This window comes from Eucyclogobius newberryi, unplaced genomic scaffold (genome assembly GCF_026437365.1).
Source record: "Eucyclogobius newberryi isolate DKJ021-1_F unplaced genomic scaffold, fEucNew1.0.hap1 SCAF_15, whole genome shotgun sequence".
Classification (NCBI taxonomy): Eukaryota; Metazoa; Chordata; class Actinopteri; order Gobiiformes; family Gobiidae; genus Eucyclogobius; species Eucyclogobius newberryi.
The window spans coordinates 26,162,781-26,182,388 of NW_027315779.1; the positions used below are offsets into that span (position 1 = coordinate 26,162,781).

Consider the following 19,608-nt stretch of genomic DNA (forward strand, 5'->3'; position numbering starts at 1 on the left):
GAGAACAGACTAGAGAACAGACTAGAGAACAGACTAGAGAACAGACTAGAGAACAGACTAAAGAACAGACTAGAGAACAGACTAGAGAACAGACTAGAGAACAGACTAGAGAACAGACTAGAGAACAGACTAGAGAACAGACTAGAGAACAGACTAGAGAACAGACTAAAGAACAGACTAGAGAACAGACTAGAGAACAGACTAGAGAACAGACTAGAGAACAGACTAGAATAAAGAACAGACTAGAGAACAGACCTGAGAACAGACCTGAGAACAGACTAAAGAACAGACTAAAGAACAGACTAAAGAACAGACTAGAGAACAGACTAGAGAACAGACTAGAGAACAGACTAGAGAACAGACTAGAGAACAGACTAAAAGAACAGACTAAAAGAACAGACAAAAGAACAGACTAGAGAACAGACTAGAGAACAGACTAAAGAACAGACTAGAGAACAGACTAAAGAACAGACTAGAGAACAGACTAGAGAACAGACTAGAGAACAGACAAAAGAACAGACTAAAGAACAGACAAAAGAACAGACTAGAGAACAGACTAGAGAACAGACTAGAGAACAGACTAAAGAACAGACTAGAGAACAGACTAAAGAACAGCCTAAAGAACAGACTAGAGAACAGACTAGAAAACAGACTAGAAAACAGACTAAAAAACAGACTAAAGAACAGACTAGAGAACAGACTAGAGAACAGACTAGAGAACAGACTAGAGAACAGACTAAAAGAACAGACTAAAAGAACAGACTAAAAGAACAGACTAAAGAACAGACTAGAGAACAGACTAGAGAACAGACTAGAGAACAGACTAGAGAACAGACTAGAGAACAGACTAAAGAACAGACAATTGAAAAAAGATGACCCGACGGTGAAATAAAATCCCAACTTGAACCCAAAAATAAATTTGATAGAAACTTAAAAAATGATGTATATTTTGAATGTCGATTTATGAAGTCAATTAATTATGTTCACAGTTCAACAATAAAACTTGATTTCCTTGTTTCACATTTTTCAGTTTTAAAGGATCTGGACCTCTTTTGGTTCCATAAATTAGTTTAATCTAATTTAGAATTTTAAATGCTGGTTTATTTTTCCAATTTTTTGAAAACGCCTAAAATATATAATAAAATAATGACAAAAATAAATAGTAATTAAAGCCGCAAGCGGCAATGATCGGCCCTCGCCACGCCGCAAGAGGAGGGGGCGCTAACGCGCCCCGATGGTCCTTTTATTACGCCTACTGCTGAATCTGTGACGCTGTCACATCTTCTCCCCTTTGTTTTACCATCAAAAAGCAATTCTATTTTGAATTCTTGGCAAAATGTGCGGCTTTGCCGCACAGAGACCGTGACTTTTTGAATAAAAATGTGGATACCTTTTGATGGTCCACCCCTGAAGATGAGTCTCACCAAATTTCACGTTGATAGGGCTAACGCCCTGGGAGGAGTTGGTGAAAGTATAAAGTGTAAACATGTTCTGGCGATTTCCACATTGGAATAACATGGGAGGTTTTGGTCATCGCTACAGCAAAGCCATAACAATTATGACATGGGTCTCATTGACTTTTTTGATGGGGATGCTGAAATTGAGTTGTGTGTCAAATTTCATATAATTTCGCAAAACTAAACATTTAACCTCCATATAAAATCTGTAGGGGGCGCTGTGGCTCCAAATTAATTTATTTCACTTCAAGTAGGTTTAGGGCAAAGAGTTTAACAACTGATTCTAATTTGACGCAATTCGGACTTTATCTGCGCAAACGGCAGAAATGTTAAATTTGGGAGATTTCTGAAATTCTAGCTACAGTTTGTGGCTTCGCCGCACAGAGACCGTGAGAGGTATCAATGTAATTTGGATAACTTTTGATGTTTCACTCCTCAGTAGCATTTTCACCAAATTTCAGCTTTTTAGGGCCAACGCCCTGGGAGGAGTTCGTAAAAGTACGACGTTTGGAAAAACTCCCGAGTCATGTTTAGCCATTTTTGAAGCAATATGGCCGACATTTGGTTGGGCGGACGGCGTTGCCGTAATAATATTTTTTACTTCTCTTGTCACCATCTACCTCTGCGCCAAATTTCATGATTCTACGATCAGATTTTTTTTGGGTCATTTCCTATCTCTCAATGCATTTTTGGTACATTTGGGGGCGCTGACGCGCCAATTTTTTTTTTATTTTAGAAAAGGGAAATAGCCAGAATGTAGAGAGGCACGATTTTATCTTATATGCACGGAACATGCAAGATATGGGGAACGTATTCGTGAGCTACTTAGCGCAAATGAGTGCTTTATATGGGGTCATCCCAATTTAAAGTGCTCGTTTAGTGCGCACTTTTGCACGGGCTTTGCCCGTTTACAACGGTAATGTTCCATTTTCCTACTACTAATTAGTATGCACGGGGCGTGCATGAGTGAAGGAGTGCGTTAGTGAGTGTTTGGAAGTGGGCGAGCGCTTCGCGCTCGATTTCGTGCGCACTACGTGCGCACTTTCGCAGCCGTGCTTCGCACGGCCTTACGAGATTAATAGGCCTCTCGCCAGCTTGTGGCGCTCGGGCCTAATAATCGCTGGGTTTAGCAGTATATGTTTTCAAAGTGTTAGTTCAAAAAATAAATACATTGTCTTTTAAATAATCAACCCTTTTATTTTCAAGCCCTTAAATTCAACAGTAAAATTCAGAGTGTTAAACTTTGCAGCAAAGATCCTCGATGCCAAAGCCTGAGCGACTGACAAGGGCAGAGTCTGTTTCTCTTCTGGATTTACTGTTAACGATTCAAGGAGAGGTTTTGATTAGGCTAATATTACTTATTAGACTTATTAGATTCGTCACCTACAACATTTTCTGGTTGCTACTAAGTTGAATTCACTCAATCAGGATTGACATGTTGAATTTTTTTTCACTGCAATTTTACACTCAGAATTTTGACGCCTTGAAAAAATGTATTAAATATGAAAAAAGTGATAATTTTTTTTCCTGTTGAATTTTTGTACTGAGAAAAACTAGTTAAAAATAGAGATGGACCATATATCTAAATTTAGATAATATTATGAATGTTGTTTTGATGATATGCAGAATTTGAATAGCTAATTATTTTAGTAATTGAGTAATCTATTTCTAAAAGCATATCATTTTTTTTTAAGTAAGCATTATAGTTTATAGTAATAAAGAAACAAATAACGAGTTTCTGCCTATCACATTTTATTCTTAATTTCAAAACGGCATAACGAATATATAAAAGGACTAATGAACTTGTCATCAAACTTTTTGTAAACAGTTACAGCAGCTATGAATGGATTTGTGTTTTATATCACATAACTTAAAATAAGGAAATTGTTTGTAAAACGTTATGTTAGTGAGGCCAGTGATCCTGGTGTTTTGAGCTGTAACTCTGCAGTTATTTAGCAGCATTAGCTCCGTGTGTCGTTCACTTTAGCCTCTTTGTCTTCGCCCCGTCATTTCGGACTTTCTGTTTAATACTCACGCTCCTCCGCGCTCTTTCACACAACAAACTCTGCTTCCAGTCACACTCGGAAGTTTAAAACATACCGCTCTCTCATCTGTTGTAACAAGCTCCGAGTGAAACAAAAGCGCCACAATTAGTTAATATGTAAATTAAACAAATCATCACGGCAATCAAATAAAAATCTAAGTTTTTTCGTGATCGAATTACTCAATTTATTAAATTTATAATTTCAGCCCTCATCAAGTTTATCGTTTTTATTACAAATCACAAAAAGAGCTAATTAGAAATAACATGAGTGATGTTGTAAGCTTTCAAATAAGACTAAAAGGTAATATTTATTTTTCAGGCATTACATGTTTGTCTGATAATTTCATCTCAATTTCTACGTTTGCAGACATGTTTTAACACATTTCTGTTGAAATGACATATTCACTGAATATTGTTTTTGAGAAAGTCAAAACATATAAAAGGTATTCATTTAACATTCCAAATCTGAAGAAACAAATGATCTTCCGTATTCTACAGGTGCTGGATCAGATCTCGGACTTGGACCAGGACCTTCACAGGCAGGAGCAGGAGCACAAGGCGGAGCTGGAGCGTGTGGCGTTGGAGGAAGGGCAGCGCAAAGACGCCGAGCTCAACAAACTGGTGCTGGAAAACAAGCGGCAGGTGGAGCGGGCGGCGAAAACCGACCTCACGTCGCTGTGGAGCGGCGAGGTGGCCCAGAACGACCAGTGCTTCTCGGAGGTCACGGCCTTCCTGGAGCAGATCATCGAAATGTGGAGCAACATAGAACGTTTGGACCAACAAAGGGTGACGCACTGCCAAGACATCGATATGAAAACGAAGCTCTTCAAGCAACTGAGCGGAAGTAACTGCAACCTCACACAAAAGATCGAGATTTTGACCAAACAGATGCATTTCTTGAGGAGGAAGAGGTTTTCTCTGAACGAGCAGAAGTTGGCGTCCGTGGAGGCCACCCACAAACTCAGCTGTGACCTGCTGCGTCTGTACGAGGAGCAGAAGCGTCAGAGCGAGGAGATCCAGAGTCTGAAAGACGAGCTGAGGAGGGAGCAGAGATGGAAGGAAGAGCAGGAGAGGAACGTCCGCACGGTCCACGAGGTCCTGCAGGAGATCATACAGACGCCTCAGGGCTCCTCGTCTCTGGTGCAGAAGATGCTGGACCTGCTGTGGACCTCCTCGTCTCAGATATCAGACTCGGACTTCGCTCTGTTTTCGGTCCGACAGTTTCAGAGGGCAAAGGATGACAGCTTCATGGAGGACAACGAGAGCAGGATGAAGGCTCTGACCGATCCTCTGTTCCTCCTGAGAGTGAGAAGCGACGACGCAAAGCTCTGGCCCTGCTACAGCTGGAACTTGGACTCTTAGACGTTTCATCGCAGGTTTTGTGGTAACTTGCTGGCAACAGATGGTCAGTAAGTTACCGTGTAGTAAATGGGGTAACTTACTGACCATGTGTTGCCAGTGAGTCACCGCAATGACTGATCACTGTGGTTCAGATGGTGTTAAATGTACATTTTGTATTGATATACATATTTTTATATATATATATATATATATATATATATATATATATATATATATATATATATATATATATATATATATATATATATATATATATATATATATATATATATATATATATATATGTATTTACTGACACCTCAACGTGGTTTTAGGAGTAGTTTGTCCAAGTCTGTCCAGCCAACAATGACTTCCACCATTTCAGCGGCTGGAGTGTCGTCATAAAGGGGGAAACATGAAGTCAAGTTTAAAGCAGACAGGAGGTAGAAAAACGAAGAAGAAGAAGAAGCTACAGAAGAAGAAGAAGAAGCTACAGAAGAAGAAGAAGAAGAAGAAGAAGCTACAGAAGAAGAAGCTGCAGAAGAAGAAGCAGCTACAGAAGAAGAAGAAGCTACAGAAGAAGAAGAAGCTACAGAAGAAGAAGAAGCTACAGAAGAAGAAGCTGCAGAAGAAGAAGAAGCTACAGAAGAAGAAGAAGCTACAGAAGAAGAAGAAGCTACAGAAGAAGAAGCTGCAGAAGAAGTAGCTGCAGAAGACGAAGAAGAAGCTAGAGAAGAAGAAGAAGAAGCTGCAGAAGAAGAAGCTACAGAATAATGATAATAATAAGAAGCTGCAGAAGAAGAAGCTGCAGAAGAGGAAGCTACAGAAGACGAAGCTGCAGAAGAAGAAGAAGCTACAGAAGAAGAAGCTGCAGAAGAAGAAGCTACAGAAGAAGAAGAAGAAGCTACGGAAGAAGAAGAAGAAGAAGCTGCAGAAGAAGAAGCTGCAGAAGAAGAAGAAGAAGAAGAAGAAGAAGAAGAAGAAGAAGAAGAAGAAGAAGAAGAAGAAGAAGAAGAAGAAGAAGAAGAAGCTGCAGAAGAAGAAGAAGCTACAGAATAATAATGAGAGGCTACAGAAGAAGAAGAAGCTACAGAAGAAGCTGCAGTAAAAGAAGAAGAAGCTACAGAAGAAGAAGCTACAGAAGAAGAAGGAAGTCTTAAGACGTAGAACTACAGTGGGTGGCAGTAATGTAACACTTTTAACACAACCGCCATAAAACACAGAAGAAGAAGCTACAGAAGAAGAAGAAGGAAGTCTTAAGAAGAAGAAGAAGAAGAAGAAGAAGAAGAAGAAGAAGAAGAAGAAGAAGAAGAAGAAGAAGAAGAAGAAGAAGAAGAAGAAGAAGAAGAAGAAGAAGAAGAAGCTAGAGAAGAAGAAGAAGAAGCTGCAGAAGAAGAAGAAGCTGCAGAAGAAGAAGAAGCTACAGAATAATAATGAGAAGCTACAGAAGAAGAAGAAGCTACAGAAGAAGCTGCAGTAAAAGAAGAAGAAGCTACAGAAGAAGAAGCTACAGAAGAAGAAGAAGGAAGTCTTAAGAAGAAGAAGAAGAAGAAGAAGAAGAAGAAGAAGAAGAAGAAGAAGAAGAAGAAGAAGAAGAAGAAGAAGAAGAAGAAGAAGAAGAAGAAGAAGAAGAAGAAGAAGAAGAAGAAGAAGAAGAAGAAGAAGAAGAAGAAGAAGAAGAAGAAGAAGAAGAAGAATAGTGTGACTGGCACACTTTTGCAGCTGACATCAGTCTTTCTATGTGGGTAGTATGATGATCATGTACAGTACATGTGTTACTTACTTCTGTGTGTACTTGCTGTAGCCCGGTGAAATGACAGAAGCCTCTTCAGTGTTGACCGGAGCTCAGAGCCGTCACTGGGGACAGAAAAAGAACAGTCACGTAAAAAAGACTATTCAGTTGAGTACCACCAGAACAAACTTTGTAACATTAGTGGTACACACATCACAGGTAAAGAACAACTGGTCCGTATTACAAATATTGTTCTTGAACCTGAGTCAGAGCAGACACTTTTCCTATGAGGGACATTTCTGTATAGAGTAAATAAAACTATATACCGCATATTGTATCATAACACTATAAAATATACATGCTGCACTTAATTTAACTCTGTGACAGACGCTTGTGATGAGGTTCATCTCAGTCAGGTTTGGGATCACATTGGGCTGATTGAGATTCTGCTGTTATGTTAATATGTAGTGAAAATCAGAATATGAATAGAAAATCTAATCACCAAAAATGTTCTCTTCCATTTTTGACTTTGCCTCAAAAGTTTGACCTGTTTTGCATTATTTCCCTTCTCCAAATCTTCACATGTGTGCAAAAATTAGAACTAGGTCAGATCAGACCCTCATATTCACATGTTATTACTATGAATAAGCTGGAAGAGATTAAACCTGCAATGCCAGAAAGAAGATACCTGCTACATTTAGAACGTTTGTGCCATTGCATGATTTCTTCTGCTCACACAGAGAGGAGACAACTCCCCTGAAACATCATACACAAAATGAGTTCAGTCCTTCAAAAGGAGCAGGTTAGCCTGGAGCCAATACCCAGCTGCCAGCCTCTCTGCCCTTACATCTCATTCACTCAGCGGCCCCTGAACGCACTGTAGCTCTCACCTCGCCTTTGCCCTCATTTGATTTGACTATTAAATCTAAAAACGTATAAAACCGGGCACAGAGACAGAAAACCAGTTAGCTCCAGCCTGTGGTCTTGAATCCCCAATAGTTGTGCATAAATCCAGCCACGGTCCCATTGGTAATCGACGCACGGGCGCACACTCCATCCAGACTCTGGCACTTATCAATTGCTCTGCGCAATCCAGAAGGTTTGTTGTTGCCTATAGGAGAGTATGAACGGGCGTGCATTCAGAGAGCGTTCAGAGAGGCTGTGCTGGAGTTTGCTCCACGCACATGTTTTGCCTTGAGTTTATTTGATTGAAGCTGTGCACGCTGCAGGAGACAGGTCCGAGAGGTCACGTACGCGCCCCTTTACGCACAGATGCCTACAGACCATAGTTTTTTATTAGTGAGGGAGTTTAACCTCTTTTAAGCTGCTTATATTACTCTAACATTCTGTATTATTCTGATATTGTATGCGTATTAGTTGATTAACTATAGGCTATATGTTTTTGGTCTAATATTTCCCAAAAATAAAAAAAGGAATGACCACAAAAGCAGCTGTAATAGCACTTCATTATTAAACCAAGTGCGGTTTGAGTGATTAATGGGATATGTCTTTCTTTTGCCAAACTAATTCCACTGTTCATGTGGTCCAAACACGTCTTCATCTCTCCTCACGCACACACATGACCCCTTGTCCATTTGGCCTCTTATGGATCAAGTTGCCTTAAGTAGCATATCCACAGTGTATTTGCATCATCTGAGCCAGCAGAGCGTCTGGAGCGTCTGACCTGAAGTGTGGTTCATGTGAATCTTCTCTTTATCTTTTAAGTCGAAATTTAGTCAGGTCCGAGCAGCAAACGACTAAAATAAGTCTGTTTCTGACCCTCGTGCGGGATCAACGCATTGGATCACGCCCCGCACCCAAGAACGCACACGACTACATGCCAGGAGGACTTCACCCCATGTCCTGTAGATGCCAATGCCAGTATAATTACGCTATATAAGTGGGTTCATTCTTCTATTAACGCAGCAGCATTTTGTATCTGAGGTTAGTTTTTTTCAGAAAAAGAGCTGCACCATCAGCGAGCTCTGATATCTTGATCTCCATCAAAATTTCCTTTAAGGTCTGGATTATTGACAATATTTATAGATAATAATAAACTGAACTAGAAAATCTGCAATGGCTGAAGCCATTGCTGGAGTGTCTGCGTCTCTCCCTCTCCCCCCATCTCCCTCTCACTCCCTCCCTCTCCCTCCTTCTGACACTGTGGTTATAAAACCACAGTGTCAGCTCATTACGTGGTAGTGGTTTCCAGTGTATCTAAACATCTGCGCCTCACACGAGAACTCTCGGCTCTGTCTAATCGTCCGGTGCGTTGTGACAGAGTGAAGTGAAACGTCTGGAGCTGTGCGTGCTCCATGATAGAACTTGCTGGTTTCCCATGGGAGACAGAGGCCCTGGATGTTTACTTCCAGGGCCAATATCCAGCAACTTCAGCGCACAATTGGGTTTTCTGACAACCCGCTACCACCAGACCCCCCAATAAAGCAAAACCAACCATTTTGAGTGTTCATCTTGTTCGTTTTTTTAAAACGAATAAACATAACAGAACACACCTAGACCAGAGAATGAAAATACAAACAAATACACAAAAATACATAAAACAAGAATCAAAAGAAACAAAATCATTCACATTTAAGTTGAAGGAAAGGTCCCATTTTATCCAAAGTCTGTCAAATGTTCTATTTCCAAATGAAGTCTGAATGTCATTTTTCCCATTTGCCTGATGTCTGTTGCAATGTCAGTCCAGTCCTTGATCGTTGAGGTTTGTGTCATTCATTTCTTCGCTATATCCGACATTTCTGAAAGCTCTAGGCCCCTGTCAGCCAAACACGAGCACTTTTTCATTACATTGCGCTCTAGGGAAAAAAAGCTTTATGGGCCGCACGATTTCTTTGGCTGCAGTACCAATGGAGTGGCCACTGGGGGTGGTTGCTGTGGCTAGCCATACCCTATCCAGATATTATAATAGATCCATGGCCATACCCTATCCAGATATTATAATAGATCCATGGCCATACCCTATCCAGATATTATAATAGATCCATGGCCATACCCTATCCAGATATTATAATAGATCCATGGCCATACACTATCCAGATAATGTAATAGATCCATGGCCATACCCTATCCAGATATTATAATAGATCCATGGCCATACCCTATCCAGATATTATAATGGATCCATGGCCATACCCTATCCAGATATTATAATAGATCCATGGCCATACCCTATCCAGATATTATAATAGATCCATGGCCATACCCTATCCAGATATTATAATAGATCCATGGCCATACCCTATCCAGATATTATAATAGATCCACGGCCATACCCTATCCAGATATTATAATAGATCCATGGCCATACCCTATCCAGATATTATAATAGATCCATGGCCATACCCTATCCAGATATTATAATAGATCCATGGCCATACCCTATCCAGATATTATAATAGATCCATGGCCATACACTATCCAGATAATGTAATAGATCCATGGCCATACCCTATCCAGATATTATAATGGATCCATGGCCATACCCTATCCAGATATTATAATGGATCCATGGCCATACCCTATCCAGATATTATAATGGATCCATGGCCATACCCTATCCAGATATTATAATAGATCCATGGCCATACCCTATCCAGATATTATAATAGATCCACGGCCATACCCTATCCAGATATTATAATAGATCCATGGCCATACACTATCCAGATATTATAATAGATCCACGGCCATACCCTATCCAGATATTATAATGGATCCATGGCCATACACTATCCAGATAATGTAATAGATCCATGGCCATACACTATCCAGATATTATAATGGATCCATGGCCATACACTATCCAGATATTATAATAGATCCATGGCCATACACTATCCAGATAATGTAATAGATCCATGGCCATACCCTATCCAGATATTATAATAGATCCATGGCCATACCCTATCCAGATATTATAATAGATCCATGGCCATACACTATCCAGATAATGTAATAGATCCATGGCCATACCCTATCCAGATATTATAATAGATCCATGGCCACACCCTATCCAGATATTATAATGGATCCATGGCCATACCCTATCCAGATATTATAATGGATCCATGGCCATACCCTATCCAGATATTATAATAGATCCATGGCCATACCCTATCCAGATATTATAATAGATCCATGGCCATACCCTATCCAGATAATGTAATAGATCCACGGCCATACCCTATCCAGATATTATAATGGATCCATGGCCATACCCTATCCAGATATTATAATAGATCCATGGCCATACCCTATCCAGATCATAATAGATCCATGGCCATACCCTATCCAGATATTATAATAGATCCATGGCCATACCCTATCCGGATATTATAATAGATCCATGGCCATACACTATCCAGATAATGTAATAGATCCATGGCCATACCCTATCCAGATATTATAATAGATCCATGGCCATACACTATCCAGATATTATAATAGATCCACGGCCATACCCTATCCAGATATTATAATGGATCCATGGCCATACACTATCCAGATAATGTAATAGATCCATGGCCATACACTATCCAGATATTATAATGGATCCATGGCCATACACTATCCAGATATTATAATAGATCCATGGCCATACACTATCCAGATAATGTAATAGATCCATGGCCATACCCTATCCAGATATTATAATAGATCCATGGCCATACCCTATCCAGATATTATAATAGATCCATGGCCATACACTATCCAGATAATGTAATAGATCCATGGCCATACCCTATCCAGATATTATAATAGATCCATGGCCACACCCTATCCAGATATTATAATGGATCCATGGCCATACCCTATCCAGATATTATAATGGATCCATGGCCATACCCTATCCAGATATTATAATAGATCCATGGCCATACCCTATCCAGATATTATAATAGATCCATGGCCATACCCTATCCAGATAATGTAATAGATCCACGGCCATACCCTATCCAGATATTATAATGGATCCATGGCCATACCCTATCCAGATATTATAATAGATCCATGGCCATACCCTATCCAGATCATAATAGATCCATGGCCATACCCTATCCAGATATTATAATAGATCCATGGCCATACCCTATCCGGATATTATAATAGATCCATGGCCATACACTATCCAGATAATGTAATAGATCCATGGCCATACCCTATCCAGATATTATAATGGATCCATGGCCATACCCTATCCAGATATTATAATGGATCCATGGCCATACCCTATCCAGATATTATAATAGATCCATGGCCATACCCTATCCAGATATTATAATAGATCCATGGCCATACCCTATCCAGATATTATAATAGATCCATGGCCATACACTATCTAGATAATGTAATAGATCCATGGCCATACCCTATCCAGATATTATTATAGATCCATGGCCATACCCTATCCAGATATTATAATGGATCCATGGCCATACCCTATCCAGATATTATAATAGATCCATGGCCATACCCTATCCAGATATTATAATAGATCCATGGCCATACCCTATCCAGATATTATAATAGATCCATGGCCATACCCTATCCAGATATTATAATGGATCCATGGCCATCCCCTATCCAGATCATAATAGATCCATGGCCATACCCTATCCAGATATTATAACGGATCCATGGCCATACCCTATCCAGATATTATAATAGATCCATGGCCATACCCTATCCAGATATTATAATAGATCCATGGCCATACCCTATCCAGATATTATAATAGATCCATGGCCATACCCTATCCAGATCATAATAGGTCCACGAAGAGACTGTCATGCTGGCCCTTTAAGGGGAGGAGCCTAGACCCCTGGTAAGCAGCGCAGTGCGTGTGAGAAGAGAGAGAGAGAGGGAGTTTAGAGTCGGAGTTTGCCATCGCAGTTTATCAGAGTTTAAAGTTTAAAGTAGTAGTTTGTTTGCCTCCCCAATTTAGTAGTGTGTGCGTGACATAAGTAAGTAGAGTTTACAATGCATGAGTATATTTAGTTTAGTGATTAAAGCCGTTTTCTGCTTAATTGATGCATGCGTCCATCACGTGTACATCTTAAGTGACGCTAATGTCGATGCACTATTTACATGTTCTTTGATGTGTAAATGTGTAAATGTGTTATTGTTACAGCGGAGTCCTCTTAGTTTATCTCAGTCATTGCAGTGTTTGTGACGGTATTACATATATATTAATGTTTTCATTGGTCTGTTTGTCTAGGAGCACATACACCAGGCCTCACCCGCAATCAAACTGTAAAGAACCATTCAAGCCAATGAACCACTCTCAAGTAAAGAGCGTCTCCTTATTTGAGTTCTTACCGGGCAGAAGAGTGAGTCTTCAGCCCACACCAGCACCATCATTCAAACCTATTTATTGTGTCCAAGGCAGGAGTTCTGAGGCCCAGGTACATCCTTCTAACCAACCCAGTGAGGTGGGATGAATTTGTAATAATTGAACAGACAAATGTGTGAACAATATTTGGGAGGAATTGGTTTTATGTGTTTATAGCAAACGTTTCATATCTTTGAGTTCAGTTCATGAAAAATGGGAGCAAAAAACAAAAGTTTATATTTTTGTTCAGTGTTGTATAGGCTCGCTGCAAAATTTAATGAAAATGACAATTCCTCATATCAGTAGAGGTTTCCAAATAAATGCAGCAAAAATAATTAAGGTTTGAATAATTTGAATTTCATCATATTCCACTCCAGTCCCACATGTTCAGAATACTAATTTTGACTGTATCCCAGTTACTCTTTCTTTTGGTGGTATTCAGAATAGTTACTTTCTGAAAGTCATTGTCTTATTTGATCCTAAAATGCAGGCTTCAAAGTGCACTGAATTGGTGAGAAAAACACATCTCTTATGGGGAGTGCATGTGCAATTTGTCCTTCTATAATCTGTGATTAAAGTTCTCTTATTGTATAAATGCATAAGAAACAGTGAAACAAAAAGCTGTTTAAATCGTATATGTAGTACTTTCAAATGTGCACGTATTCAAGGTATTCTGAATGTGTATTCTGATTGGACAAGGTAACATAGTACGTTACAAAGTATACAAATATAATGTTAATGTATATTCAGAATTCACAAAATTGTCAAAGTATTGCAAACACTGCAGGCTACTGACGTCCCTCTGATAAAGCGTTGATAATGTCGCCATCTCGTGGACAAAAAGAAAAGCTGCCGATTCCCATTTTGTTTTTATTTTTTGTATTTACGACAGTTCCCGTCGGAAGCTGGCTCAGGAGGATGCCGCTGATGCCCTGCTCTCGGACCCCGGCATTGGCCGCACTCACGTTCCTTTACCGGAGGAGACCACGGCTGACCCCCCGCGCGGCACCGTCACCGTCCCGCTGTAGCTCTCCGCGGACCAACACGCCCCTTCCCCAGCCGCAGTTCGCCGGACACGTCACATCCCTCCCTTCCCCCGGCTCCAGGTTTAGCTTTGCAGAGATGTCCACGGACACGTCCAGCCGCGTCAGCGCGTCCTCGGCGGCGATGTCTCAGCGAATGGTGTGGGTGGACCTGGAGGCAAGTGCGGCGTTAGCATGTAGCATGTAGCAAAAGGACTATGTTGACGTCAGTGTTCCCGGGAAACTCGCGCGTGTGCTAAATTGTGTTTGCGTGTTACATTCTGCTGATGCTACAATACTGCGTGCACGTGGAGAAGTGGCACAAGTTTGAGCAGCTAGATGTAGTTGTCAAAGGTGTACATTTACTTTGACAGAGTTGCACGTCAACTGAGGCGGAAGTGAGGGGGGGGGCGAACACGTGGTGCATGTAGAACGTAAACTATTGAGAAGATGCAGTTATTTTCTTGTTTTTTTTCATGAAAGTTCGGCCAAAATTGATCCTACAAATACACTATTGGGTCGTACAGTCAGAAAAGGTTTACGACAAGTAATGAGCATCAGTGTTGAGTAAATAAGTAAGTACATTTTATTTGTATAGCACCTTTCACAGACAGAAGTCACAAAGTTATTCACAAAACACAGAATAAAACAATAAAAACACAAACAATTTACAGTGAGCAATACATATACAACAATATACAGTAAAATCAGCCGCTAAAACAAATGCAATTAAAAGGCTTGACTAAATAAAAAGGTTTTAAGCTGACCCTTAAAAGCAATAACTGAGTCCAGTGACCGCAGTTAAGTGCAATAAAACAATGAATAATAATAATAAATATAGCCGCAAGCAGCAATGATCGGCCCTCGCTACGCCGCCGCCACGCCGCAAGAGGAGGGGGCGCTAACGCGCCCCAATTGTCCTTTTATTACGCCTACTGCTGAATCTGTGACGCTGTCACATCTTCTCCCCTTTGTTTTACCATCAAAAAGCTATTTTATTTTGAATTCTTGGCAAAATGTGCGGCTTTGCCGCACAGACACCGTGACTCTTTGAATAAAAATGTGGATAACTTTTGATGGTCCACACCTGAAGATGAGTCTCACCAAATTTCAGGTTAATATGTCTAACGCCCTAAGAGGAGTTTGTGAAAGTCTAAAGTGTAAACATGTTCTGGCGATTTCCCCATTGGAATAACATGGAAGGTTTCGGTCATCGTTACGGCAAAGCCATAACAATTATGACATGGGTCTCATTGACTTTTCTGATGGGGATGCTGAAATTGAGTTGTGTGTCAAATTTCATATAAGTTCGCAAAACTAAATATTTAACCTCCATATAAAATCTGTAGGGGGCGCTGTGGCTCCAAATTAATTTATTTCACTTCAAGTAGGTTTAGGGCAAAGAGTTTAACAACTGATTCTAATTTGACGCAATTCGGACTTTATCTGCGCAAACGGCAGAAATGTTAAATTTGGGAGATTTCTGAAATTCTTGCTACAGTTTGCGGCTTCGCCGCACAGAGACCGTGAGAGGTATCAATGTAATTTGGATAACTTTTGATGTCCCACTCCTCAGTAGCATTTTCACCAAATTTCAGCTTTTTAGGGCCAACGCCCTGGGAGGAGTTCGTAAAAGTACGACGTTTGGAAAAACTCCGAAGTCATGTTTAGCCATTTTTGAAGCAATATGGCCGACATTTGGTTGGGCGGACGGCGTTGCCGTAATAATATTTTTTACTTGTCTTGTCACCATCTACCTCTGCGCCAAATTTCATGATTTTACGATCAGATTTTTTTGGGGGCATTTCCCATCTCTCAATGCATTTTTGGTACATTTGGGGGCGCTGACGCGCAATTTTTTTTTATTTTAGAAAAAGGAAATAGCCAGAATATAGAGAGGCACGATTTTTAGAGGTGTGCTAATTTTTGTGACTTTTCGTCAATGTTCACTGGGTGAAAAATAGGGGGGTTGGTCCCGAGAAGAAGAAGAAGAAAGAATAATATTCCGAAAACAATGTTTCCCATTTTTCAAATATCATAAACTATACATTTTCGGAAAGCGCTCGCGCTTTCCTACCTCATGGTGTGGGTCCCTGGTCACTGACTGGTACTTTCGTTAATTTTGAGTGGGCTCCGCCCACTTTGTGTTTTTGGCCCTCTAAACAGTAATAATGTTCAATTTTTGCATTACATGCTTATATGCACGGAACATGCAAGATATGGGCAACGTATTCGTGAGCTACTTAGCGCAAATGAGTGCTTTATATGGGGATGACGACCGTCATCCCCATATAAAGTGCTCGTTTAGTGCGTACTTTTGCACGGGCTTCGCCCGTTTACAACGGTAAAGTTCCATTTTCCTACTACTAATTAGTATGCACGGGGCGTTAGTGAGTGTTTGGAAGTGGGCGAGCGCTTCGCGCTCGATTTCGTGCGCACTACGTGCGCACTTTCGCAGCGGCCTTACGAGATTAATAGGCCTCTCGCCAGCTTGTGGCGCTTGGGCCTAATAAGGGGTGCACGGTGGCAGAGTGGTTAGTTCTCGCCTCTATAAGGAGATGCATGTGTTAGGTAAAAGTGGCAACTGTAAATTGCCCTTAGTGAATGAATGTGAGAGTGAATGGTCTCTGTCCAGTGTACCCCGCCTAAGGCCCACAGTCACTGGGATAGGCTCCAGTTACCCGCGAATGGTAGAAATGTATTAGATAAATAATAAGAACACATGAACTATAATTAAAGCCTGTAAACAATTAGTTATGGACACAATACTAGCCTTATGACTCGCTCTGGCAGTTCTCCTGACAACACCACATGAACTGAAGTGGACTTTTCCTTCTCATATCTTAATATTTGTTCTTTTATCAAGGATATGTTTAAAAACTCCTTCATGAAATGACAGTGGAACCCTGGCTGAGAAGGAGGGTCTAAGGACACGGGATGCAGGGACATTGCCAAGTCCCCATGAACATTGTTTCATCTGCTTTTTCACTGTCGCCCTCCGAGACAACTGCTGTTGATCACGCCCAAATGTCTTTTGACACAATCAAATACAAACACTTAACATCATGACCTAAGTAGAACTTCTTAATCTCTAAAGCTTTGGTCATTTGGTGTTTGGACGAGCACTCGATAATCCCCAGTCCTTCATGTGTTCCTCGTGCACAAACTTCCCAAACTCGTCTCGAGCCGTGAATGTTCCGTGTGAAAAGAAACTTCTCTCTGTCAACATCACTCCCAACAACACACTTATTCACAAATTAGGAATAAAGGGAAAGGAACTGTTCTTGTGGCGGGAGGTTCTGGTTGTGATTGGTGGTAACTGGTTTACCATCTGGTTTGTGGCCAATAAAACACCTTGTATATGTTTCATGTGTTTTAGTTTAAATATTTTTGTAATATGTATTTGTGCTTGTTTTTCCCAGATGACCGGCCTTGACATTGAGAAGGACCAAATCATTGAAATGGCCTGTATCATCACAGACTCTGACCTGAATGTTGTAGCTGAGGTAACTGCACTCACACAGGCCTGTCTGAAGTATCAAGAGACTGGTATTAGACAATGAAAGATTAAGAAACAAAAAAAGCATGACACAGAGAGGAAACATACAATTTATATAAAACATTCATTGGTAGTCTGAATTTATGAGTCTGGAACATTTGTCCCAATGAGTCTAAAACTAGAAACTTAAGACAAAGTGGAGATCACAGTTGAAAACCAGCTGTTTAGCACATTTACTGAATACTTTTATTCATGTGCAAAGTCCCTGTTCAAATAAACTAACAAACTCAACAAACTTGAGCTTTATCAGAATTAGTAAAAGACCACATGGTAACATCAAGAAAGTATTTTTGTACTGAATTGTCAGAAAATTAAAACTGTATCAAAATCCTTTCCTTCATTCATAAAAAATAAATGTAATGTATTGAAATTGTTAAGTATTTTTAAGACGAGCCTGTTCCTTTAGTGTAAACATTTTGAACACTACTAAATACTATTATTACTTGGCATAAACTTATTGTTCACTATATTAGAGATGAACAATATTACAATAATATTTATGGCTCAATATTTATCACTTGTGGTTTTTATGTTTGCTTTTTTATAGTTCGTTAACTTACAAAGTGAGTGGAATTCTAAACATGTTTATGACTATAGATCTTAGCATGCTGTTTTACTGATATGCATTATTACATTGTGGTCTGCGTCTCTTACAGTTATATTTTATGGAGAAATTAATTTAGATAAGGATTTTCTGAGATATCATTGGCATAAAAAGATCTTCAACTGCACAGTGCAGTGTACTTTCAGACCCAGTATAGGCTTATAGTTATTTAAATTGACTTATGTCAGGCCTACTGCCACTATTGCTACTACATTCTGCACTGCTAAAACTACTACATTGCATCTGTTGTATATGTGCTTGAAATAATCTTCTTCCTTTCATTTGTCAGGGTCCCAACCTGATCATAAAGCAGCCTGAGGAGCTGCTGGACGGCATGTCAGACTGGTGCAAAGAACACCACGGCCAGGTGGGCTTGTAGCTTCTGTTAAGGCCGGGACAATCTATACAAAGTTATTATTATAGCAATATCCAACTATGTATTGCAAAAAAGAAATACTTCAGGTATAAAGTATTTCTTTCGTCCACATAGTACTTAAAGGCGCTGTACCTCATTGTTCCTACTCGGGATGCACCGATCCAGCTTTTCCAGTCCCAATACCGATGTTTAGCTTTTGTGTATCTACACATTTCTTCAAAACTATTTGAACATGTCATAAAACATAAACAATATTATTATTATTAGCCTATTAAAACCCAAAGCCCAATACAGTCTCCACCACAAAAAACAGCTGAAAATGGTCTTTGTTGAATGATTTCATATTAGTTTTCTTCATAGTTTGATTACTGTGCTCTAAACCAAGTATCTGTCCCCAATCATATTTCTGTCCAATTTACTGTCTGGAACTGAAAGAATGAACGTCTGCTCTTTGATCCAGGCTACTTCCATTTCCATTCAGTCGTTTCTAATGATGACGAGCAGTGACTATTCATGATGTCTCTTTGAGTTTTGTGACTAAATCCTACATGTTCTGAGCCTTAAAAAGAGGCATGTCATGTCCATATATTCAGTAAGATTAAGTCCGGAATTGTCCCATTTGCCGTCTTAAGTGGGGTCAGTAGGATCAGATGACCATGACCATATTGACCTTGTAGAAGTTTGTGAAAGGTAAGAATTGGCTTCATGCCACCGCGAACAGTAACCGCACCAGCATTACTTCCTGGTTTGATAAAAATACAATACTTATTGTTTTTTCCCCCTTACAGCTAAAACATGTACAATAGACTTCCTCCGGGGACAGGAGAGCCCTAAAAACAGATTTAGTCTGTCATTTGTTTTGAAAATGGACAGTACATATGATCCGTATGTAAAAGATTTCAGGCAAAATGAACGCCATGGAGACTTTGTGTCTACTCCACGTACGTTCATTCAAAAACTTGACTTGCTTAATGTACTTTGTAACGGTGCACTCATCCATGTTGCATTTATTCTATTACATGCATTCCTCCAATGGAAGTGTTCCATAGTGCACCTTTATCTCTTAAATAACTGAAGGATTGTCCCATCACTGAACACAAACACAAATGTCCTCTGCTGCA

General features: G+C 40.0%; 1 protein-coding gene across 2 annotated transcripts in view; it reads left to right on the forward strand.

Moving 5' to 3' along the window:
• Positions 1 to 13,794: 13,794 nt before the first annotated feature.
• smfn (small fragment nuclease) overlaps positions 13,795 to 19,608 on the forward strand; it is a 16,252-nt gene continuing 10,438 nt past the window's right edge. For both annotated transcript variants that reach the window (XM_072445590.1, XM_072445591.1), the window contains exons 1-3: positions 13,795 to 14,126; positions 17,371 to 17,454; positions 18,401 to 18,478. In XM_072445590.1, coding sequence (XP_072301691.1) covers positions 13,845 to 14,126; positions 17,371 to 17,454; positions 18,401 to 18,478 — 444 coding nt within the window. In that variant the 5' untranslated portion in view covers positions 13,795 to 13,844. The remainder of the gene's footprint in view (positions 14,127 to 17,370; positions 17,455 to 18,400; positions 18,479 to 19,608) is intronic.